This window comes from Eurosta solidaginis, chromosome 2 (assembly GCF_040869045.1).
Source record: "Eurosta solidaginis isolate ZX-2024a chromosome 2, ASM4086904v1, whole genome shotgun sequence".
Lineage (NCBI taxonomy): Eukaryota > Metazoa > Arthropoda > Insecta > Diptera > Tephritidae > Eurosta > Eurosta solidaginis.
This window is the reverse complement of record NC_090320.1, coordinates 285,408,561-285,432,478: the sequence shown is the minus strand read 5'-3', so window position 1 is coordinate 285,432,478 and position 23,918 is coordinate 285,408,561. Positions and strand designations below refer to the sequence as shown.

Below are 23,918 nucleotides of genomic sequence, written 5' to 3'. Positions count from 1 at the left end.
TTATATCATCCGCTTCAGCTGGCGCGAGGGATTTATCTGTGATTGTTGCCAGCAACAACTAGAAGATAAATCCCTCGTGAGAGCGAAATTATGAGAGCGTAAACAAAAGATTCGTATCAATCTAATCTATGACGTAACGGAATAACAGCAAGTTTGATTGTCCACATTTTCGAAATATATTTGTACAAAAATGGATACAGATATGGAGACCGCAGAATCCATTCAAGCAGATGTATTTGTGCCCACAAAACTTTTACGTGACAAAATAAGACAATTCTCTCAACGACATCGTGAAGAGCTGCGGGCAAAGTCAAAAGATGCGTTACGCTTTGGCTTGGGAGAAATTCATGCACAAGTGGAAGAGCTGAATAATATTACAGTAAAAGATGTGCTGGGCTTAGTAAAGCGGATAAAAAGACGTAAGCATGCATCAGTAGAAGAGATGTATCGATTTAGTCATGCATTTCTGCAAAGCATCGATAATATAAAGATATTTGCTAAAGAACCTGGAGCCTTGCAGATTATCATAAAGGAGCTCACGGGTAAGCTGCTAGGACACGAAGTGAATATTTTACTCATGGTTAATAAGAATTCTCATACACTATAGGCATAGATTCAGAACGCCAAATTGGCGCTGTAGAGTGCCTTTGCAATTTATCGCTAGGTGAGGCGCCCGTTTGTGAGAAAATCGCTAATTTGGCGGGAAGTTACTTGGTCACCTATTTGGACAGTTTGGATGAACGTTTAAAGCGTACATCGCTTTGGACAATTGCTAATATAATGGCTACAAGCGCTAAAGCTGCTCTGGTCGTAGTTCAAATGGAAATAGTATCTAAACTATGGAATCTTTATATAGATGATAGCGGTGATAAGGATTTAACTAGCGATTTTCGTGAAGATGCGGCTGTGTGCTTACAGTTGCTAGTGGTTCAAAACAGGCAGGTTCTAAGAATGGAAGACTTAAATTTTATAAAGTGCAACATGTGCCTGAAGAAAAGAGATGGAATAGGTGCTGAATATCATTTGCAATTGTTATTTCACGGCGAAGCTATAAATCCAAAGCGAGAGTTGAATATGGAAGAAAGCATTTATTTAATTGATTACATTTTGGAAAATTTATGCACCATCGATGGCTTTACAAGCATAAGTAATCGTTTGAGACTATTATATGGTATACGTTTATTAGCGAATATATTAGCATGTCAACCACATGCACTGAACGTGTTGTTACAACATATAAAAGAAGTATTCAATACAAATGTAGAGGATATGTTTAATAAAATGTTTGCATACCGATCGCAAAGGCTAACCATGGAACTGATTTATTTATTAAGGCAACTGTTATCACTACAAGAAAATGAAACCCAACCTATTCTCACATTGGAAAATTTACGCATTGCAAATATGGATTCTTGTATGACTTGATAACTGATTTCCAGGATACGCAATTCTTACAAATTTAAATTTAGAATAATAAAGAAATTGTGGGTCGTGAAATTACATGTTATGAATCGGCGGCATATTGAAATATAGATTCTGAAAACAAGCTGGCAATTATAATGAGTTATTTAAAAGCAGTATTTACAAAACAGCATTTATTATACAAATATTAAATATTTCATACATTGCGCATCTTACACCTATTAGCTACTTGTTCCTGAGCCAGATTGCGCATTTTTAGCGTGACATGACAAATGTACCACTTCTCCGTTGGGATAGCGCACAAAAGCGGGCGGATTTGTGAAACGTTTTTTACATTGCGGGCAAACTGTGAATTCAGTGAGTATAACATACTTTTTCTCCTCTGCTTGTATCTCTCTTCTGATACGCTGAATTTCAGCTTTAAGTAGAGCTACCGTAATTTCGTGCTCATGTTCTTCCATAAGCTCTGTACGAAGTACTACTTCTAAATAATTCCATATGGATGACGCTGGCATCTCATCAGGTAATAACTGAAAATAAGGAAAATATATATGTATGTAGTTTAACCAACATCAAAGTAAGGTTACCTATCCAGGTATGTTCTGTAATCCACTTTTTTTCAAGGAATATTTAAAGGTGTTCGCTTATAGTCCGAATACTTTTGTAGTCGTAAGTATTCGCTATTAAAAAAATTACCGGGTTTCGCGCTTTTTCAGAAATTTTCTTTACGAAAAGTAACCGAATAACTGAATAACTACTCGGTGTTAAAAAGGAACGGTTATAAAAAAGGAGTTGGTTATAAAAGAAGTAACCGTCCCGGAAAAGGGTATCTGGTTTTAAAAATATTAACCAATTCCAAGAAGATAGGAGCAGAGCATTCATATGAATGTGAAGGCTCGGCAACCATACTTTTAGAAGCTTCATAAACTGCAGAACATGCCGTATCGTGCCCTATATACGTATAAATTAGTATATCTACCGGTATCACAACATTTGGATCAATTTTCTCCGCATATTTATTCAACAAAGACAAAATGATTTCTTCATTTGGACGCAAGAAATCTGGATGTAATGTGACATTTTCATAAGGGGGTTGACGTGATGGATTTAGAAGTGTTTTCATTAGTTTAGCGAAGATGTTTTTATCATGCTCATAATTTGCTTCACAGTACTCAGCAGCTTTTTCAACATCGCCTAATACTTGCACATAGATTGCCAAAACTTGCTCGTGCTCCTTTAAACGTCCGAGTATTAAGGCGCGCTCTTCAAGCAGCTCATTTGTCGGGAAATCTTTTATTACTACTTCCGGTGAATAATTTTGGGAGTTTTTCAAAAAATCGCATAATTTTTCACGATATTTCTTTAAACTTTCTTCTGCTTCTCTGTTAAGTAATGAAAAGGGAATTTTATACTTCATTACACGAATAATTCCTTAATATTTAATATACCTTTTGTTTGCAGTTTCGTCATCTTTTTTCACTTCTTCCAACAAGTTGTGGACCTTCTCACGATATTGTTTTGCTAGCACATTATGTAATAATGTGTTATTATCTTTCCATATATTGATAACATGCTCCAAATAGGGTATAACTAATGCCTTGTGACGACTTAATAAGAAATCTAGTACATTTGCGCGTGGCAAATTTTCAACTTCAATAAAGTTATCAGTAAAAATACGTAATCCATCTTCTGGAGATTCTTTTAACACCCAATCACAGAATTCGAATATTAACGACAATTGCGGACTACCTAATTGTTGTAGATATTTGATAGTGCGATCATAGCCATATAAACTAGAACCCTCAACTGAGGCATGCGATTTTAGTAATTCTAAAGCTTTCTTATGTTTGCCATTCATTTGATAGAGTATGATCAATTCAGATATTTTAGCATGTTTCTTCAAAGTCTTTTCCGACTCCTCTAAATGACATTGATTCAGGCGCAGCAGTGGCGCGACTAGCGAGTCATTAGTCTGCAAAAAAACTCCTATAAGTATAAATAATGATTTTATAAAAAAAAATTGCTGCGCATAAACCTGCAGATAACATTTTAGTAGCGTTGTATCAATAATGGAGAGCAGCGATTTGGATGTACTTTTGGTATCGCGTAATTTGACAACTTCTTTTTGCCGTGCCAAAGCCAGGAATTCTATTAAAGCTAAAAGCGCATTTTCCATATCCCTTTCTTCGAGCGGTGGTGTTGCTGGTGCTGGCACAGCCGCGTCAATGGATTTGCTCGTCTGATCTGGCAATAAATTCGGAAAAAGTCGTATAACATCATACGGATCTGCGACTGCTTTTTCAAACTCCTTCATTGCATCTGCAAATTGCTTATTAGCAAACAATTCACGCGCAAAGCGCATATGTATTTCACGTATTGTAGACGTTTTGATATCGTCCGGTTCTTCAGATATATTCTAAAAAAAGTTGTTTAATAAGTATTATTAAATACGTATTTTGGTTTGCTTTCAAATAGTTACCGTTAAACCAATTGCCAATTGAAATTTCTTTTGTTGCAGTAAAATTTGACGTTGTGCTGGCACATCCACCATACGTATACACCATAGCTCGGATATGGCCGCTGCAAATATAATACCCTTGGCAGAGCGTACAAGAAACTTTGTTTTACTTAACTCCGGTATGCTTTGTACAAGCGTATCTTTATTTATGCTGCTACCCTCAATACAACGTATCTCAATTGCGTTGGCAACGCGTCCAATCACATAGGGGTCATCCCAAACTTTACAATGAAACAAAAAATTGCAAATTGAATAATTATTGCCAAAGACCACCCCTAAAATTGGAGCTTGTGTTGTAACTTGGACCAGTTTATATCCAATTTTTGGAATTAGTATGTACCCTTTTGGTCTGGTAAAGCTCTAAAAATCACCATAATATGGTTTTGAGCTCAGCAATCCTTTTCACATAATTGGTTTTATATATTTTGATGAAATGAAGAATACTTTACAAATAATGAAACAAATTGTATGTTGTTGTTGTTGTAGCAATGCTCGCCCCACCTAATAGCCGCGACCGATCACAAATTGTCATCAATATCCTCTAACGGGAGTCCAGGGAAACTTGCCGTTTCAACAGGGGGGACCATAAGGAAAGGGGTGTTAGAGGCGTTGGTTCCACATTACAATTAAAGAGATGGTTGGTGTCATGTGGGGACACATTGCAAGCAGGGCATACATTTTGTATGTCGGGGTTGATTCTGGATAGGTGAGTGTTTAACCTGTTACAGTATCCAGAACGAAGTTGAGCAAGAGTGACACGCGTTTCCCTGGGGAGTATGCGTTCCTCTTCTGCGAGTTCTGGATATTTTTCTTCAAGTACTGGATTCACCGGGCAATTCCCGACATAAAGGTCCGACGCCTGTCTATGGAGTTCACCAAGGACCTGCTTGTGTTTTTCCGCTTCATACGGCTGGGTTCTCAGGTGCCGTATTTCCTCAAAATGCTTACGGAGATGACTCCTTAGGCCCCTAGGCGGTGCTGGTTCGTCAATCAGATGTATGTTGGGATGCCCAGGTTTCTGGGTATTCAACAGAAACTGTTTGGTCAGCATCTCATTTCTCTCCCTGATGGGGAGTATTCTCGCCTCATTATGCAGATGGTGTTCTGGGGACATAAGAAGACAGCCCGTGGCGATTCTGAGAGCAGTATTTTGGCAGGCCTGTAGTTTCTTCCAGTGGGTGGTTTTTAGGCTTGGCGACCATATGGGTGACGCGTAGCACGTAATCGGCTGGCTAACTGCTTTGTATGTGGTCAAGAGCGTTTCTTTATCTTTTCCCCAGGTACTGCCAGCAAGGGATTTGAGGATTTTATTACGGCTCTGAATTCTTGGAACAATTGCGGTTGCGTGCGCACCAAAATGTAGATCCTGATCGAACGTCACACCCAAGATTTTGGGGTGTAGGACAGTCGGTAGCGTAGTGCCATCGACGTGGATGTTCAATATGGTCGACATTTGGGGCGTCCATGTTGTAAATAAGGTCGCGGAAGATTTAGTCGGTGACAATGCCAGGTTTCGCGAGGCGAAAAAACTGGAGAGATCAGGGAGATAGCCGTTTATTTTATTGCATAGCTCATCGATCTTTGGGCCTGGGCCTGTTGCCATTATTGTGCAGTCATCGGCGTAGGAAACGATTGTGACTCCTTCCGGTGGTGAAGGTAGCTTAGATATGTAGAAATTAAACAAAAGCGGGGATAGGACACCACCCTGTGGCACCCCTTGTTTAATTCTCCTTTGTTTTGATGTTTCGTTTCTGAATTGCACCGATTCCTGCCGACCACCCAGATAATTTGCGGTCCACCTTTTAAGACATGGGGGAAGGGTGGACCCTTCCAGGTCTTGCAGTAACGAGCCATGGTTGACCGTATCAAAAGCTTTTGATAGGTCTAACGCTACGAGTACTGTTCTATGGTGGGGATATTGATTCAAACCGCAATTTATCTGGGTGCTAATGACATTTAGCGCGGAGGTAGTGCTATGGAGTTTTCTGAAGCCATGCTGATGAGGGGCTAGCTGCAAATGTGCATGGAAATAAGGGAGCAAAATGGCTTCAAGCGTCTTTGCCACTGGCGATAGGAGAGATATCGGACGATATGACTCACCTACGTTAGCTGCTTTCCCAGGCTTTAGTAGCGGGACCACCTTGGCCATTTTCCATTTCTCGGGTATGACAAAGGTGGAAAGAGACAGGTTGAAGACATGCGCTAAATATTTGAAACCCTCTTTCCCTAGGTTTTTAAGCATCGGCATGGCTATGCCGTCTGGGCCCACTGCTTTGGATGGTTTAGCGCGACCAATGGCGTCCTCAACCTCTCTAGCGGTGATGGTAATTGGTGACGCGCTGAGTTTGTGTTTATGTGCGTGTCTATTGGCTCTCCGTCTATCTTTGTCGACCGTAGGATGCATTATATATTGTCGGCAGAAAGCGCTCGCGCATTTTTTCGCATCCGACAGCACCTTATCGCCAAAGGCGATGGAAACTTTGTCTTTGTGCTTAGTCGGATTCGATAGGGACTTTACGGTGGACCAAAGTTTACCTACACCGGTAGAGAGGTTACAACCTCTTAGGTGCTCTTCCCATTTCGCCCGCTTGTGTTCGTCCACAAGCAATCTGATGCGTTGGTTTATACCTTCTACTACCTTCGTAGTAGAGCTGGTTGCAATGCTGAGCAGCAGCCCCTGCCCCCGTCTTCTTCTCCCCCCTCTTTTCTGGCAGCAATCGTGCAGGTCAGGGAAACAGACTCTTAGTCCCTGCCTCCGTTTGCACCGTCTGCCAGCACAGAATATATAGGTTTGCGACATCCGCTCAATGTAGCTCCTGCCTTGGGTGGTGCCACTTTCCTAGATGTTCTGGTCTCCGCGACGGCAACCCCCCGACGGGTTTTATCGCGCCATGTTGCCAGGTCGCAAACCCAAATCATCCGGGTACCCCAATGCTTGCCCAAGGGCGTCCAGTCCCAAGGCCACAACAGCAATTGCGTCCTGGCCTTCCACAACCTAGGCGTAGTCACCCCTCACTTACCCCTAGAGTGGCGGCGTCACCCCTCATGCACTTCAGAATTCTGCAGTTCAACTGTAATGGACTAACTGGGAAGATTACGGAGATAGTCGATTTCATGAAGCGGCACAACATCCGCATTGCTGCGATTCAAGAGACTAAACTCACAGCAAGATCTGCATTGCAGACCTGCTCTGGTTATAATGTCCACAGGAAAGACCGCGAGAGCGGAAATGGAGGCGGCCTCGCGTTTATTATACACCACTCTGTGCAATATCATATATTTGATCCTGACATCGGCCGCAGTGACAATGTCTTAGAACGTCAAGGCCTATCTGTCCGGTCAGGCGATGCAAATCTAGAAATCATCAACATCTACATCCCTCCTGTCACCTGTTGCCCCAGTGGATACCGTCCTAATATCGAGGCCTTACTCACTGGCAACAATCGCATTATCTTAGGCGATTTCAATGCCCATCACGACCTATGGCATTCAAACTTGCGGGCGGACAGTAGGGGTGAGATGTTGGCGGATCAAATAGACGAAACGACGTTCTGCACAATAAACGGAGACGCCCCCACACGTATGGTAGGAAGCTGTCATAGCTCGCCAGATATCTCAATCGTGAGCGCAGAACTCGTAAACTGCGTCAACTGGTAGCCGATTGTAACATTGGCATCCGACCACCTGCCCATACTTATTTCGTTCGAGCGTACCGCCGACTTCATCGTCACCGAAAAACGCACTTTCATAAACTTCAAAAAAGGAAAGTGGGAAGAATATAAATCTGCAACAGACAGCAGCTTTGCTGCCCTCCCTATCCCGACTGATGCCCGCCAAGGGGAGCGTGCCTTCCGTAAGGTCATTGAATCCGCCTCGGCACATTTCATTCCCGGCGGGAGAATTCCCGAAATCCGGCCCCACTTCCCGGCGGAGGCCGCGAGCTTAGCGAGGGAACGCGACCTTATAAGACAGCTTGATCCAGGCGACCCCCAAATACGGGATATAAACCAACGCATCAGATTGCTTGTGGACGAACACAAGCGGGCGAAATGGGAAGAGCACCTAAGAGGTTGTAACCTCTCTACCGGTGTAGGTAAACTTTGGTCCACCGTAAAGTCCCTATCGAATCCGACTAAGCCCAAAGACAAAGTTTCAATCGCCTTTGGCGATAAGGTGCTGTCGGATGCGAAAAAATGCGCGAGCGCTTTCTGCCGACAATATATAATGCATCCTACGGTCGACAAAGATAGACGGAGAGCCAATAGACACGCACATAAACACAAACTCAGCGCGTCACCAATTACCATCACCGCTAGAGAGGTTGAGGACGCCATTGGTCGCGCTAAACCATCCAAAGCAGTGGGCCCAGACGGCATAGCCATGCCGATGCTTAAAAACCTAGGGAAAGAGGGTTTCAAATATTTAGCGCATGTCTTCAACCTGTCTCTTTCCACCTTTGTCATACCCGAGAAATGGAAAATGGCCAAGGTGGTCCCGCTACTAAAGCCTGGGAAACCAGCTAACGTAGGTGAGTCATATCGTCCGATATCTCTCCTATCGCCAGTGGCAAAGACGCTTGAAGCCATTTTGCTCCCTTATTTCCAAGCACATTTGCAGCTAGCCCCTCATCAGCATGGCTTCAGAAAACTCCATAGCACTACCTCCGCGCTAAATGTCATTAGCACCCAGATAAATTGCGGTTTGAATCAATATCCCCACCATAGAACAGTACTCGCAGCGTTAGACCTATCAAAAGCTTTTGATACGGTCAACCATGGCTCGTTACTGCAAGACCTGGAAGGGTCCACCCTTCCCCCATGTCTTAAAAGGTGGACCGCAAATTATCTGGGTGGTCGGCAGGCATCGGTGCAATTCAGAAACGAAACATCAAAACAAAGGAGAATTGAACAAGGGGTGCCACAGGGTGGTGTCCTATCCCCGCTTTTGTTTAATTTCTACATATCTAAGCTACCTTCACCACCGGAAAGAGTCACAATCGTTTCCTACGCCGATGACTGCACAATAATGGCCACAGGCCCAGGCCCAAAGATCGATGAGCTATGCAATAAAATAAACGGCTATCTCCCTGATCTCTCCAGTTTTTTCGCCTCGCGAAACCTGGCATTGTCACCGACTAAATCTTCCGCGACCTTATTTACAACATGGACGCCCCAAATGTCGACCATATTGAACATCCACGTCGATGGCACTACGCTACCGACTGTCCTACACCCCAAAATCTTGGGTGTGACGTTTGATCAGGATCTACATTTTGGTGCGCACGCAACCGCAATTGTTCCAAGAATTCAGAGCCGTAATAAAATCCTCAAATCCCTTGCTGGCAGTACCTGGGGAAAAGATAAAGAAACGCTCTTGACCACATACAAAGCAATTAGCCAGCCGATTACGTGCTACGCGTCACCCATATGGTCGCCAAGCCTAAAAACCACCCACTGGAAGAAACTACAGGCCTGCCAAAATACTGCTCTCAGAATCGCCACGGGCTGTCTTCTTATGTCCCCAGAACACCATCTGCATAATGAGGCGAGAATACTGCCCATCAGGGAGAGAAATGAGATGCTGACCAAACAGTTTCTGTTGAATACCCAGAAACCTGGGCATCCCAACAGACATCTGATTGACGAACCAGCACCGCCTAGGGGCCTAAGGAGTCATCTCCGTAAGCATTTTGAGGAAAAGAGAACCCAGCCGTATGAAGCGGAAAAACACAAGCAGGTCCTTGGTGAACTCCATAGACAGGCGTCGGACCTTTATGTCGGGAATTGCCCGGTGAATCCAGTACTTGAAGAAAAATATCCAGAACTCGCAGAAGAGGAACGCATACTCCCCAGGGAAACGCGTGTCACTCTTGCTCAACTTCGTTCTGGATACTGTAACAGGTTAAACTCTTACCTATCCAGAATCAACCCCGACATACAAAATGTATGCCCTGCTTGCAATGTGTCCCCACATGACACCAACCATCTCTTTAATTGTAATGTGGAACCAACGCCTCTAACACCCCTTTCCTTATGGTCCACCCCTGTTGAAACGGCAAGTTTCCTTGGACTCCCGTTAGAGGATATTGATGTCAATTTGTGATCGGTCGCGGCTATTAGGTGGGGCGAGCATTGCTACAACAACAACAACAACAACACGACGGTAGTAGTTATGAGTGGTATCAGCTGTTTGAGTTCTTGGCGCCGTGGGGCGCGAGCAGCAGCGGGTACTTGTTGTGGCTTGCTGAGCAGCGAAGATGCTGGAAGGTAGTGGGGATACGCTTAGGCGTAGACTACGGGACGCCCTTGGGCGTGAGCAGCAAGCAGCCACAAAAGATTTATAAAAGTTACGTGGACGTCGGGTTTTGGGATCAAGCCCAGAACAACCTGTCCGATGCAACCATCCCTTGCACGAGACACACTGAACAGAGTATGACCGTCCTAAAAAGATTCTTTTCTGGCAAATGCAGCAAAACCATTTCTCATGACCGGGGTCAGGAGACGGACCCGGATTGGGTTCGATACCTTCCCGGAGTAAGAGAATATGTAGCAGTCCTGCTGCAAGGAGCTGCTGGGAGGATGACAATTTGTGGGAGGGACGAAACAAATTAAATGGGGTCACACTGAAATGACAGTCCTTGGTCGGGAAAAATCCCGAGTCGCTCCGGTACATAGAACCGACTGCCTTGGGAAGTTATAAAAAAAAGCATTTCGGCTGCATTTGCAAGGAATAAAAAAAATAAAAAAAGGTTCCGAGACCTTCCCAACATAAGCTTAAAATATGGGAGCATTCTTTTGTAACTTTATCCTTTCACCCAGCCTGGTGCATACCTATGTCAAGCAATGCACTACTCCATAACATTGGTTGTGGTTTATTTTTTATTTCAACATTTCCCATTGCAGCCTCTATGATGCTTTGTGACTTTAATTTATCGTCGCGTTTTTTTACATAGTCACTTGGATCAATTACAACCAGAAACTCATCTTTGGATACACCCAACATATTATCTTTTATACGACATATACAAGGATCTAAACTTTGTGATGATGAAGTCACAATTAAATCGTGTTTCTCTGGGTTGCTTGCCAGCATCTGAACATAAATAAACCTTGAATTGATTATATTCTTTGCAGTTTTAACATGTATTAGCTTACATTATAAATCACATATTCGTCCTTGAAACCAATGCAAATTGCATCATCAACCCAACAGAGCGCTTTTGGCACATCCTTTAGCTCAATATTAAAATCAAAATTGTTTAATTTGTCTTGTTTCCAGTAGAAGAATTGTAATTGGCGTTTTATCGCACAGCATATACCAATGACGGTAGTCATTTCACCCGTCGGTAGTTTTGTGGGCTAGAAAAATACACGATAAAAACTATTGAGTTATGAAGGTCTTGAGCAGCGCAAGCATGCCTGTTCAGCAAAAGGAATGGGAGTAGAAAATTATCATGAAACACCCTGAGAGATGAGAAGTATATATATACGGCAGTGCTTTCGTTTGTCACTGAACTCCTAAACGGGAAAATGACCAGGGGCCGACCTATTCCTCTTTTACAAAGATAATATTTGAGAAACTTTTCTTTCCGTAGAGTGGACCAGGGTCTGAACTATTGTAATAAATCCTACTTATTGTGCTATTTGTTGGAAATTTAGTGCAAACTTTTCTTTCCCAAAAGTGGATGAGGGCTCGATCTATTTTAATAATTGAGTTGCGTGCAAAAAGCGATCAAGGGTCGAAGATCACTTTGTGCGTAAAACAGCTCAATGGGAAAAGAAGGTGCTGTTTTATACCCACACCCAAATATTTTTTTTATTTCTCTGAAACTGACTTCGTGACAACGCAAAATGTATAGCTCCTCGCCAGTTTTTTGCTTAAAAAAATAAAAATTTAATTACTCACACTACTCCATATAAGCTCTGTTAATGGCGATTTCGCTGAAGTTTTATATTTGCGCTTTTTAACATGAGAGGGCATACAAAAATTTCATTACCATGTCTTCTATGTTTTTTGCAAAAAGGTAACAGGCGTAGAAGGTTGAATTTGGTCATATTAAATCGTTTCCGTACCCTCGCTGGGGGGTTATGACAAATGACTATGTTTACTGGTGGAGCAATAACATCGAAGGAAAATTATCGGACAGGAGAACGGGTCATCTATCTATATTTTATTTATAAATTATATATATTGCGTAAGAAGAAGTTTAGCGGAAGTAGGAGTGGGTGTGGGAATAGGAAGGAGATTGGGTGCGGAGGTAGGAGGCAGACAAATGGAATACGGGATGTACAAGATAGAGTAGAAGCCATTTACTGCTACAACGACAACAACAACGTAGAGAACAAGTGAATGGGTTAGATAGTGAAGAGGGGAAGCGAGGCTAAATTTTTAAATGTGGGCAAACCAGTTTTCGGACAGAACTTAGTGCGGGGTACTTTAGTATTTTTATATAGATATATTTTTTTTTTTTCGAAAAGTGGGGAAGGGTCTAGATCTAAGGAATTCCAACGCCGTTTGTATCGCCACTCCTTGCTGTGATTCATCACAATTACTCACCTTAACATCCAACCCAAATAAAGTACATCCTTTTGTAGCCATTGCGCTGTGTATAAATGTGAAATTACTACCCACTTGACTTATATCGCAAACATGGACAATATTGTCCGTTAGCACAAATAGCAGATGCTCTGCGGGTATAACCTGCATTTGTGTAATGGCTTTTTTGCTAAAGTTTTTATTAAACATTAACATATCCACGGCACCATTCTCATCGACAGAATACATGATGAGTTGACCACTGCGTGTACCCAAGATAACATTGTTGCCTGTTCAAAAAAAGGACAAAGGAAAATATAGTGCAAGTTTGTTTCTTGCTAAAAAATAAGTAATTTTTCAACTTACCATAAGCTGCAATTGATTCTATTTGTACACCCTGCTTAAGGATTCTATGTACATTATAAGCTTCGTGCATTGTTTACAAATTATTGGCCTGTTTTGCCAGAATTTGTGATAAGGAAAATAAAGTGTATTCGCGATTGACAGATAAGTGCAATCTTGTAGTGACGGTGGAGGAAAGACTATCGTCTTCAATTTATTATCGATTATTATATCGGATGTGAACATCACATACATATCTGGGATGAGAACGGAACTACTACTACATATTCGAAAATGTTCCGAAAGGTGTCAAAAGACGTGTTTTAACCTTATGGCTGGTTTTCATTATGTCAAATTTCACGTCAAACGTTGCCATTTTAATGAAAACGGGTTTTCATATAGTGTCATTTGTGTTTGTCGTCACTTTTGACTACGCTGTGTCAATTAAAATGTCAGCTAAATGAAAACGGCCCGTCAGAATGAATAATGCGACAGCTGATGAGGAGATTGTAGCTTTTATCAAAGTATATTAAATAAAACACGCAGAACACCTTGTAGCAATAAATACACTGCCACATAGTCATAGTCAAAATAAATGAGGTTTTAAATTTAGTTGCAGCTTTTTTGACAGATAGCTCATAGAAAATGATGTCAAAAAGCTGAAACTAAATTTAAAATTAGGGCTGGGACTATCCGCATATTCGAATATCCGGATATCCATACGGGTATCATTGACGCGGATGAAATCCGGACGGCATGGATATCCGGTTAATATTCGTTTGTGAAACTTTTCGGATATCCGGATTTATGAAGATCCGGTTAATAACCGTATTTTTGGATATCCAGTGAAAGCAAAACAATAAATTCGTGGGGCATTTAAATCAATTAAGAGCGTTTTTTCACAATCAGCCTTATTGTAAACTTCATGTGAATAAATCAATCCCATGAATTTTTTATTTCCCATGAACAAAAAATTCGTATCGTTAATTTCATGTGAATCAATCCTTATATTCGAATTTCGAATATGCTATTGTGAACATCACTCATGTTTTGTTTACAAATTTTTGCAGAAAAAATTGCTGTTGTTTAGTCAAACATTTTTATTTTTGCGTTAAATATTAAAATTGTAATGATTAGTGCTTACTTTCGCCTTTGTTTAATTGAAGAAGAAACTAATACCAGTCAGCAGTTGGCTGAACGAGTGTCCAGGAGGATATTACGCGATAAGTGTAATCCCCTTGAATTACCCAATGCAAGGTAAACATGCAAATAATTATACTCGTAAACCAAATAAATAATCGCGTTTTAACTAATTATACATAGCTTTCACCAATTGTATAGAATAAATAAGCCGGCGTTCAAATATTTGTTGGATGTATTGCACAGTGGTCTGCCAGACAGTCGTAAAGCTTTCAGCTGCTCTAAGATTTTTTGGTGAAGGAGCATACCAAAAAGGAGTAGGGAGGCAAGTGGATGTTGGCTTATCGCAGTCAAGTTTTAGCCACGTCTTGTCTGAAGTATTGAATGTTGTTGAGGAGTGCCTTTGCAATCAGTGGATTGCAAATAGAGCTTCTCAACCGGAAATTTCTGAACACGTGCAGTTTGAAGAATCTGAATCGCATTCATTATACCTCAATGAGTCTAAGCGTATTAGAGCAAATATAGGCAATTGCCTTATGTAAATTTATGACAAAATGTTTTTATAATTGAATGACACTCTTCAAAGAAATTTCCAATTTGTATTAGCTCAAAAGCGGCTTTATTGTTAATCTTGCTTTACCAATTTGAAAAAATAAAGTACATAAAATTCATTTTTTTTTACAAAAACGTTCGAAACATTCTAATTAATGCCTAACCTTTTCTTTGCAGCTAGTATTTTCAAATTTTGAACCTCGATTTGGATGTTTATAAGTATGAGTTTACGGTCAGTTTCAATTTTTCCGAGCCGTTCAATTTCCGAATTGTGGCGTTTTGTTTCCTTTAGTAAACTGTTTTGAATATTTTGAAAGTTTTCGAGGCATTGGTTTAATTCCTTTAAGTGGCCTTCTATTTCAGTATAGTGATGACTCTGGATTTCCAAGCCCTTTCTGACGTTGTCATTCATTTCTTTTTCAACATCTAGTTCAATGTTTAATAGCTCGGAAGGGTTAATTTTTTTGCGAGTTTGCTGGCTGGTTTTTTGTGCAAGCAAAGCACTTTCCCTTTGCGTGTCAATGGCAGTTTCGGTGCTATTTTCGTCCAAGCTGTTGTCCATGCAACTAAGTTCCACTTCAGAGTCCTCACTAGAGCTGTTGTCTTCATCACTACTGTTATTTTCACGTTGCTTACCAGTTGATTTCGTTGCATTCAAACCAAAAGGCTTGCCATCTTCGACACCTTCCGCAGCTGCTACTGACTGAGTTATATCCAAAATTAACTGTTCTAATACAGAATAAAATAATTAAAAAAAATTTTCTAAGTTAAACGGTTTTATTGAAAACAATACTTACATGAAATAATAATAATACGAAAAGCTAGAAAATAATTAGGTAGGTCCTAGGTACTAGTCATCACACTCCTTATCAATCTAGGGCGTTGATCAGACAATTAAATAAAAGCGTTGGGCGCGTGAAATTTCTAAAAATGTGAGGCGTAGCATAACCTGATTAAGGTTCAGTTAGTTTTCCTTATCAATAGAAATATGACGGGTCCAACGCTTTTATTTAATTGTCTGATCAACGCCCTAGATTGATAAGGAGTGTGATGACTAGTACCTAGGACCTACCTAATTATTTTCTAGCTTTTCGTATTATTATTATTTCATGTAAGTATTGTTTTCAATAAAACCGTTTAACTTAAAAATTTTTTTTAAATTATTTTATTTTCAAGTTTTTAGTCTTTATTTAATTGCCTATTATTTCTCATTCTATTTAGCTCATTTAGTGACTCATTATTACAAGGACTCTTTCCTGACAATTTTTTACAACCTAAGTCCTCAATACATAATCCTTCCAAAGACTTTACTCGACTCTGCGCCACGTATGCTTGTCCCTCCTTCAACTCCAAAATATTTTGATGTCACTTCTACTGGACTGTGTGCAATATTTGTTCCAAATATGAGCCAAATCGGGCATCATAGGTCGCTTTCTATTCATGTATGTATTATGTGTTCCAAATATGGACCAAATCAAATCGGACCACAAATACGATTTTTGTGAATATCTCGATACTTGCGCCACCTAGCGGCGATTTTTTTGATAGGTCACTTTCTATTCTTGTATGGATTATGTGTTCCAGGCATGAGCCAAGTCGGACCAAAAATACGATTTTTGCGAATATCTCGATCCTTGCGCCACCTAGCGGCGATTTTTTTTAATTGTCTGATCAACGCCCTAGATTGATAAGGAGTGTGATGACTAGTACCTAGGACCTACCTAATTATTTTCTAGCTTTTCGTATTATTATTATTTCATGTAAGTATTGTTTTCAATAAAACCGTTTAACTTAAAAATTTTTTTTAAATTATTTTATTTTCAAGTTTTTAGTCTTTATTTAATTGCCTATTATTTCTCATTCTATTTAGCTCATTTAGTGACTCATTATTACAAGGACTCTTTCCTGACAATTTTTTACAACCTAAGTCCTCAATACATAATCCTTCCAAAGACTTTACTCGACTCTGCGCCACGTATGCTTGTCCCTCCTTCAACTCCAAAATATTTTGATGTCACTTCTACTGGACTGTGTGCAATATTTGTTCCAAATATGAGCCAAATCGGGCATCATAGGTCGCTTTCTATTCATGTATGTATTATGTGTTCCAAATATGGACCAAATCAAATCGGACCACAAATACGATTTTTGTGAATATCTCGATACTTGCGCCACCTAGCGGCGATTTTTTTGATAGGTCACTTTCTATTCTTGTATGGATTATGTGTTCCAGGCATGAGCCAAGTCGGACCAAAAATACGATTTTTGTGAATATCTCGATCCTTGCGCCACCTAGCGGCGATTTTTTTCCCAGGTCGATTTCTATTCTTGCATGTATTAAGTGTTCCAAATATGAGCCAAATCGGACCACAAATGCGAATTTTGCGAATATCTCGATCCTTGCGCCACCTAGCGGGGATTTTTTTCTTATTATTGTATTGTCATCGGGTTCTGAACTATATTCCAAGTTTCAAGCTTGTAGCTTATCGGGAAGTTACTTAAATTTCAATTACAAGATTCGTTCACAACGGCCGTGCATGCGGCCGTGCAGTCTGTCAACTCAAGCTAAATAAAACCGTTTAAAAAACATGTTGCTTGCAAGGTCCTCCACCGGTCTTTTTCCTATTTTTGGTATTTTCGACAGCCTTGTTTCGTACGTATCGTTTTTGATCAATCCAAACCTGTAAGCAATGGCTATATAAATTATGGCACATTCCATAGCCACATTGCATTGATAGTCACCTTTTTCCATTCGGAGATTGATTTTGATGGTGGGCCCATGCTATTGAGGGAATTGTTCAATTTCTTCCAGCCAGTACTTTATCTTTATTTTTTTTTTGTAAGCCTTTTCCTATTTCAGGATTTTCGGCCATAGTGCTTACCAAGAAAGTCAACTGAGTTTTGTTTATAGACCTAATGTGATATAAAATTATTCTTAACTAAGTTTAATAAGCAATAAACAATCCTTACATTTTATCGAGTGTTGTTCCCCACTTTCAGTTTTGCGAACAAATTCTATACATTCACGTGGAAAAAAATTTGTTGACGGTTAGGGTAATTTTTCGAAAATGGGAAATTTTTCACATGTGAAGTTCACAATGAGAACAGAACAAATGTGGGAATTTTTCCATTGGGAATTGCATTCACGCGAAGTTTACAATAAGGCTGAATATAAACAAATGGCACTGTTCTTATTTTCACTTGTTTTTAAAATTGTAGTTTTTTAATTATTGACGTTAATTTAATAATCTACAAACATATTTTGTGAATAATTTTTCGATGTTTGCTTCGTTCAATTCTGATATGCAGATATTCAACTTTTATATTCCAGATTTTCCGCTTATGTATCCGTATAGGCGAACAGCGGATATCCGGATTTCCCATTTGTGAATCCGGATAGCCGGATTTTAGCTAAACTATCCGGTTATTCGAATATCCGATTTATCCGGATAGTTGAAAAGTCCGGATGCAGCTCACAGCCCTATTTAAAATCAATTTTGACTATGACTATTCGCCACTGTTTTTGAGGAAAACCTAAGGGGAGGCCCCTTATCGCTACAAGAAGCATAAGGTGATGAGATTCGTGTGTGAAAAATTTGTACTGCTGGGTTTCTACAATACCAGTGACAAATTTCCAATGACTAGCAAGAAAATATGATTATTTCTGTATGATAACAAATGCAATCCCGGTCGGATATGTGCAAATGAGCCCTAACGCAGCCGCCCGTTTATCGATGTCTATCGATTCATTTACATCTTTCTACTACTCAGCTGATTGTGGCGTAAATTTCACTTTTCCGGTGTATTTACAAATTTGCAGGTTCTTTTCGATTAAAGTAGCAATAATGTCGTTCACGATTATGCAAAAACTATCCTTGCAGTGCCTAAAAGCAGATCAAACTTTATTGAGTGAGTAAACAACAAAAATAAGTTCCTAAGAAATGTCTTTAAAGCAAACTCTTCAACTTTTCAGCAACCGTACGAAATGCAAGTAAAAAGACAGGAGGTAGCACACGTAATAAGAAAGGGCACCCAAGACCAAAACATCGGGGTTGGCGTGTACAAGACGGTCATTGGGTTTCACAGGGCACTTTGTTGGCTACACAGTTAACTACACGTTTTCATCCAGGCATGAATGTATGTTTGTGTATAAAATAGTCAAGACCAATCTACTTATGTTTGTGCTATTACATTTACAGGTGGGTTTTGGACGTAATGGTACACTCTATGCTATGGAACATGGTCATGTGTATGTAACTTGTGAAAAATTGGATCCCAATTGGGATCATACATGGGTACAAAAGAACTATGCCGGTCGTGAAGGACAACCAATTTATAAGAAATTTTTCAATGTAATACCACAACCACAACATCAACGTTTTCGTCTAATAGATGAAATTTAAAGATATGTAAATTGCCTGTTGTTTTATTCTTAGTTGTACAAATTTTAATATTACAATAAATTATTAGAAGTACTCTTGAATCAATTCTAGAACCATATTATCAATTCTGGCTTTACGACTTCCGTGGTCTGGGAGTTGAAATTGTTCACTCAGCACTGGGCTGTGCTGAAGAGTTGATTACACCCCTTATATAAATTTGAGGAGAAGGTAGAAATTGCAGGAACACTCATTACTCCCTAGTCCAACTCATCATTATATAAAAATCATTTCGGTGTTATTTTCGAGAGTTTGGAACATATCGGTAGAACCGGTTGGCCATTGCGGTGCCGCATTGTGTGGAAGCATACAATATAAGACCTATTTCTGTGACGGAGCAATTATTGCAGAGCTCTTAATCGTATTTTAGTAACAAAAATTGCGAATGGTTTGCCAACCTCAAAGAGGCATTTAGTTTATTTCACTCTAAAAATGTAAAGACACAATTTTGATCGATCCAAATAATAATTATGTACTAGAATGCAGCAGGTATAGAAATCTGTTCTAGATAAAACTACCATGATGGATCAAAAAAAAAAAAAAAAAAAAAAAGAAAGAAAATGATGGCAAAGCATAATAAAAGGATTATTCTTATTTTTTATAAGAAATAATTTCAAGATAAAATTTACTCAAAGCGCTATATCATACAATACCACATACATATTCATCTACAGTTTAAACTTAAAAAAATTTTGTTTCAATAAAACGATTGCTTGTTACTACATGTTTTATAAAATATATAAAATAATAAACAGGCTAGTCATAACTAAATAAAGCATATCGCAAGAGATATTTGTCGAAACGTATAAAAAAGTATATAAATAAAATATAATAATGAAATCATATATGTAATATATGTGTAAAAGAAAATATAGGAATGAAATATAAAAAACACTGAATAGTTTGAATTATTTGGCGGTTGCGTCTAGTAACTAAAGAGCTTGCAATATGTGTATGTTTTTAGTCCTCATCATCTTCAAATAGTGCAATTATACGTTGGTGTTCAGCCTCTCTTTCTACTTCATCCAATGATTTGGCCGCTGGCGGTATTATTGGTAATTGGTTATTAGTTGCTTGATTGTTATGATTCATTGCATTGTGTATTTCGAGTGCAGCAAGTGTTTCAAATAGTAAATTACATGGATTACAACGTGCGCTAAAACCGCCGCTACCAACATGCGGTGGAGTAATGGGTATGGGTTTTAACATATCACCATTACTTGGCGATTGTCGGAAATCAACGGATAATGATGCATTTAACAAATCTTTACGTACTCTAATAAATGGCTTATCTGGTGTGTTAGTCCCGGCTACAGCAGAAGCTGAGGCGAACGGCATGGAATTTAAATGCATTGCAGTTGTTGGTGACTCATTAGCTGCCTTCTGCAACTTCTGCAAGAATGTAGCACGGGCTGTTATATCTTTGTTATTGCCAACAGTAGCGCCAATAATACATGGTGGTTGTTGTTGTGTTGTTACATCAATATCTAATTCGAGATCTGATAATGGTAAATTATTTGAGTTGCGACTTTGCGAATGTTCAATTTCATATAATATATTATTTTCAATAGTTATTGGTGTTGTAGTTTTGCTGCGTCGTGCATTACTGCGTAATAGCTTGGTGAGTGTATTACCATCTTGTATGGTAGGGTCATTCTCTTCGGCCCCAGCATTTACGTAATTTTGAGTGCTTATATGAGTAGTAAGTAGTAAATCAGTCAAATTATTATTCATATTTTTTGGCAAATCATGTTGTGGTGTATGCAAGGATTTCTCATTCGATAGGCGTATTTGTGTTACATCTGCTGCTGTTGTTGATGAGGCGGTAGAGCTTTTGCGTGTTTGCACATTTTCCAAACCACTACTACAATCACCATCACCTTTACTTTTGCTAACCAAAGAACTGTTTTCGTTGTTGCTCCCATTGTTCTGTAGCAAATCGGGTAAGATTATATCTCCGCAATTTGCTTTTTTCAACCATTCACATGTTTTACGTATACAAAATATCATGCGCCTTATAAATTCATGCGGTGATATACGTTTGGCACGTCGTAATGCCAAAAGGCGACAATTTTCTTCAATATATTCAAGAAATTTATGTTCTATACATGTACTCATATGTTCTGTATATGAATCTTCAAACATGAAACGCCGAAAGCATGCGCGACATTTACGTTCTTTACAACTTTCTGGTATATTAATTGTAATAGCATCGCGTAATTGTTCTATGTTCATTATATCATCTTCTTCGAAATTTTTTTCAGTGTAGGTAAACAAATTGGATTTGTCTCTAGTTGTAGTGGAAGCATAATTCTCTTCGCTTGATGATGATTCTGTTTGAAAATCTTCCTCCAAATAGGGATCGCTGTTTATGCCACCACCTATAGCATTATCATCATTATATAAATCAGCATCATCTACATTTCTGCCGCTACGATTGTATGTGTTCAAACCGGAATTTGTATCTTTATTGAAGAGTAAGTTTAAATAATGCATTTGTTGTTCCATATTTTGTTGATTGGGTGGTGTGGTGTTAGACGAATTAATATTATTATTCAACAACTGTTTACAGACTTTATTTTGATCTTGTGTAAAATTTGTTGTATTAAGTAGATTTGTGTCAGTTTGCCGATCGGTACTGAAAATCAATTCTTCTGCTGTGACCAGGAGACTATCTTTATCGACATTTCTTTTGCCGTCACCCACGGCGTTGTTCTTTTCATTTTGTTGATGCAACATTTGTGCCGCTTTCAAACCCAAACAATTATTTATATATTGATGACGAAAGGATGCTGCATGTTTTAAATAAGATATGCAAATTGCACAGATCTTATTGGGCATACCATCTTCCTCGGCACACTGTGCATATAATAAAAAATATTTAGTTTTATTCTCCGATTTAAAAAAGTTTAGGTAATGCTTTACTTTAGCTCTCAGTTGCTAACTAGCCTGGATAGGTCCAACACCGGTTTGGAAATCAATATATCAGCGCAAAACAATTTTCTTCACAATTTTTTTTCTGTACAACAAAATAAGCAAAATTACAACCAAATGAAAACTTAAAATTTTTTTTTTAAATATACATATCTTGACAGAAATAAAATTTTTAGATTCCGCTTTGGGATTAGTAGCCGGTGTTCAATGTTCCTTATTTGACACTCCCCCGACATTTTAGGACAAGTTTTAGAAGTTGCGAGCTAAAATAAAGAATATCCAAAGTTTCTCTCACCTTCAATCCTGTTGTCTCTTCCAGCATCACACTGATCGGCTTTTGCCAGTTCAGAAATTCATTTAAGTTGGCATGCAAATATGCTGGTATTTTCTCGAACACTTCATATTCAGCTGGACTTGCACAAACACGACATATACTATTCCAATTTGTCATCTTTTACATACAAAAAAAATACTCTCCTCTGGAACTTTTTTTGTTGGCTACAACATCAGCGTCATTTGCAATTTTTTGTCAGTAAAAGTTTTATAAAATTGTTAATTAAAACACATCAAGGCAGAGTGCAAAAATCGTCCGGTAAACAACCAAGAAATTTATTCAGTCGATAATCAATAACATAAAATGTCTCGATAACAGTGGTCAGCTGTCAGCTGGGCGTGAATCTGTGTTACCAAATGTGCCGTAACATTTTGTTAACTCTTTGCTGATTCATACCACAATTATTTAAAACTGAACTAATGATATAGGCAACAAGAAAACTCCTTTGACAGATCCTGTGACTATTTTCCTGTTGGGGGATTTTCTTCATTTATCTCGCAGTTTAATTAGGTGCTAATGGCTTGCCAGTTTCTATTACTCGGGGATGACAAGGTTGGACAACAACCAATAAAAGACATCAGCGAGGCTATTCCGCCAGGTCTTAACGGTCTGGCAGAGTTGACATAGTCATAACCACATTTTTACTTATCCATATCAATTGGTTATTCGTGCGTTAACCTAAAATATGTGACAATTTCATAAGGAAGAAAATTTAAAAAAATTACGAAAACCAATTGGTTGGTATGGTATGGTTATGGCTAGAACGGTATGGTATGGCATCATCATTGTAAACTTTACCAAGTAGCGCAACTAACAGCTGATCGCTCGAAATTTGCACACACACACAAACATCACTAATGGCCATATTACGGAATCTTAGGCAAATTGAAGTTAAATTTTTAAACAGACATAAAATGTTATAATTTTGGAATATATAGCATCTAAGGTGTACTAGATGCAGTAATTGAAAGAAAATGTTTGCTTATACTCAAGTACATATTTAATTATTTTTTCTAAATTTATCTTTAATATTGATGCAGTGATTGATCCAATGCAACTCTGGTCTTCCTACCGTTCGTCATTCCACTCCATTCGAGTGCCTATTTTCACGGCCTGCGAGTGCCTTCCACCCTATTCGGAACATAACCTCGAATTAAGCTGCCAAACTATATAGTAAACAATGGGCATCATTGACTAACATCATTGATTAACATAAGGTTGGTTGGATCAGCTGTTTTTAAACGGTTTTATTTAGGTTGACTTGGCTGGCTGGTTGGATGGCTGGCACGAATTTTGTAATTGAAATTTAAGTAACTTCCCGATAAGCTACAAGCTTGAAACTTGGAATATAGTTCAGAACCCGATGACAATGCAATAATAAGAAAAAAATTGCCGCTAGGTGGCGCGAGGATCGAGATATTCACAAAAATCGTATTTGTGGTCCAATTTGACTCATATTTGGAACACATAATACATACAAGAATAGAAAGCGACCTATGAAAAAATCGCCGCTAGGTGGCGCATGGATAGAGATATTCACAAAAATCGTATTTGTTGTCCGATTTGGCTCATATTTGGAACACATAATAAATAAGAGAATAGAAAGCGACCTATGAAAAAAATCACCGCTAGGTGGCGCAAAGATCGAGATATGCATAAAAGTCGTATTTGTGGTCCGATTTGGTCCATATTTGGAACACAT

The 23,918-nt window shown here is 39.1% G+C and overlaps 3 protein-coding genes across 4 annotated transcripts; 1 reads left to right on the top strand and 2 right to left on the bottom strand.

Annotated features, from left to right (window-relative positions):
• Window positions 1–137: 137 nt before the first annotated feature.
• Window positions 138–18,992, top strand: mRpL27 (mitochondrial ribosomal protein L27). 2 transcript variants are annotated; one of them, XM_067768306.1, is made up of 5 exons: window positions 138–542; window positions 608–1,779; window positions 1,841–1,945; window positions 17,841–18,418; window positions 18,483–18,622. In XM_067768306.1, exons 1-2 carry the CDS (start codon window positions 191–193, stop codon window positions 1,423–1,425), a joined length of 1,170 nt encoding a protein of 389 aa, XP_067624407.1. In that variant the 5' UTR covers window positions 138–190; the 3' UTR covers window positions 1,426–1,779; window positions 1,841–1,945; window positions 17,841–18,418; window positions 18,483–18,622. The 2 variants fall into 2 exon arrangements, with proteins under 2 accessions (XP_067624407.1, XP_067624408.1); XM_067768307.1 differs by lacking the exons at window positions 138–542; window positions 608–1,779; window positions 1,841–1,945 and adding an exon at window positions 18,709–18,992 and having other exon boundaries at window positions 18,098–18,418; window positions 18,483–18,646.
• Window positions 1,565–13,026, bottom strand: Vps39 (vacuolar protein sorting 39). The gene is made up of 9 exons (XM_067768303.1): window positions 12,842–13,026; window positions 12,497–12,765; window positions 11,095–11,298; window positions 10,771–11,032; window positions 3,902–4,161; window positions 3,458–3,838; window positions 2,871–3,394; window positions 2,402–2,804; window positions 1,565–1,952 (listed from the first exon to the last, which is right to left on the bottom strand). Exons 1-9 carry the CDS (start codon window positions 12,909–12,911, stop codon window positions 1,644–1,646), a joined length of 2,682 nt encoding a protein of 893 aa, XP_067624404.1. The 5' UTR covers window positions 12,912–13,026; the 3' UTR covers window positions 1,565–1,643.
• A 366-nt stretch (window positions 18,993–19,358) lies between the features above and the next one.
• Window positions 19,359–22,572, bottom strand: LOC137241091 (uncharacterized). Its single transcript, XM_067768305.1, has 2 exons — window positions 22,178–22,572; window positions 19,359–21,807 (listed from the first exon to the last, which is right to left on the bottom strand). Exons 1-2 carry the CDS (start codon window positions 22,331–22,333, stop codon window positions 19,909–19,911), a joined length of 2,055 nt encoding a protein of 684 aa, XP_067624406.1. The 5' UTR covers window positions 22,334–22,572; the 3' UTR covers window positions 19,359–19,908.
• Window positions 22,573–23,918: the final 1,346 nt, after the last annotated feature.

Excerpts from the sequence above, each read along its gene's own strand:
- mRpL27 (XM_067768306.1), top strand. The coding sequence starts at position 191 with ATGGATACAGATATGGAGACCGCAGAATCCATTCAAGCAGATGTATTT. Across the intron at positions 543-607 it reads TATCATAAAGGAGCTCACGG|GCATAGATTCAGAACGCCAA; the intron begins GTAAGCTGCTAG and ends CATACACTATAG.
- Vps39 (XM_067768303.1), bottom strand. The coding sequence starts at position 12,911 with ATGCACGAAGCTTATAATGTACATAGAATCCTTAAGCAGGGTGTACAA. Across the intron at positions 11,299-12,496 it reads TATTTGGGTTGGATGTTAAG|CCCACAAAACTACCGACGGG; the intron begins GTGAGTAATTGT and ends GTATTTTTCTAG. Across the intron at positions 3,839-3,901 it reads AATTGGCAATTGGTTTAACG|AATATATCTGAAGAACCGGA; the intron begins GTAACTATTTGA and ends AACTTTTTTTAG.
- LOC137241091 (XM_067768305.1), bottom strand. The coding sequence starts at position 22,333 with ATGACAAATTGGAATAGTATATGTCGTGTTTGTGCAAGTCCAGCTGAA. Across the intron at positions 21,808-22,177 it reads AAGAGACAACAGGATTGAAG|TGTGCCGAGGAAGATGGTAT; the intron begins GTGAGAGAAACT and ends TTATATGCACAG.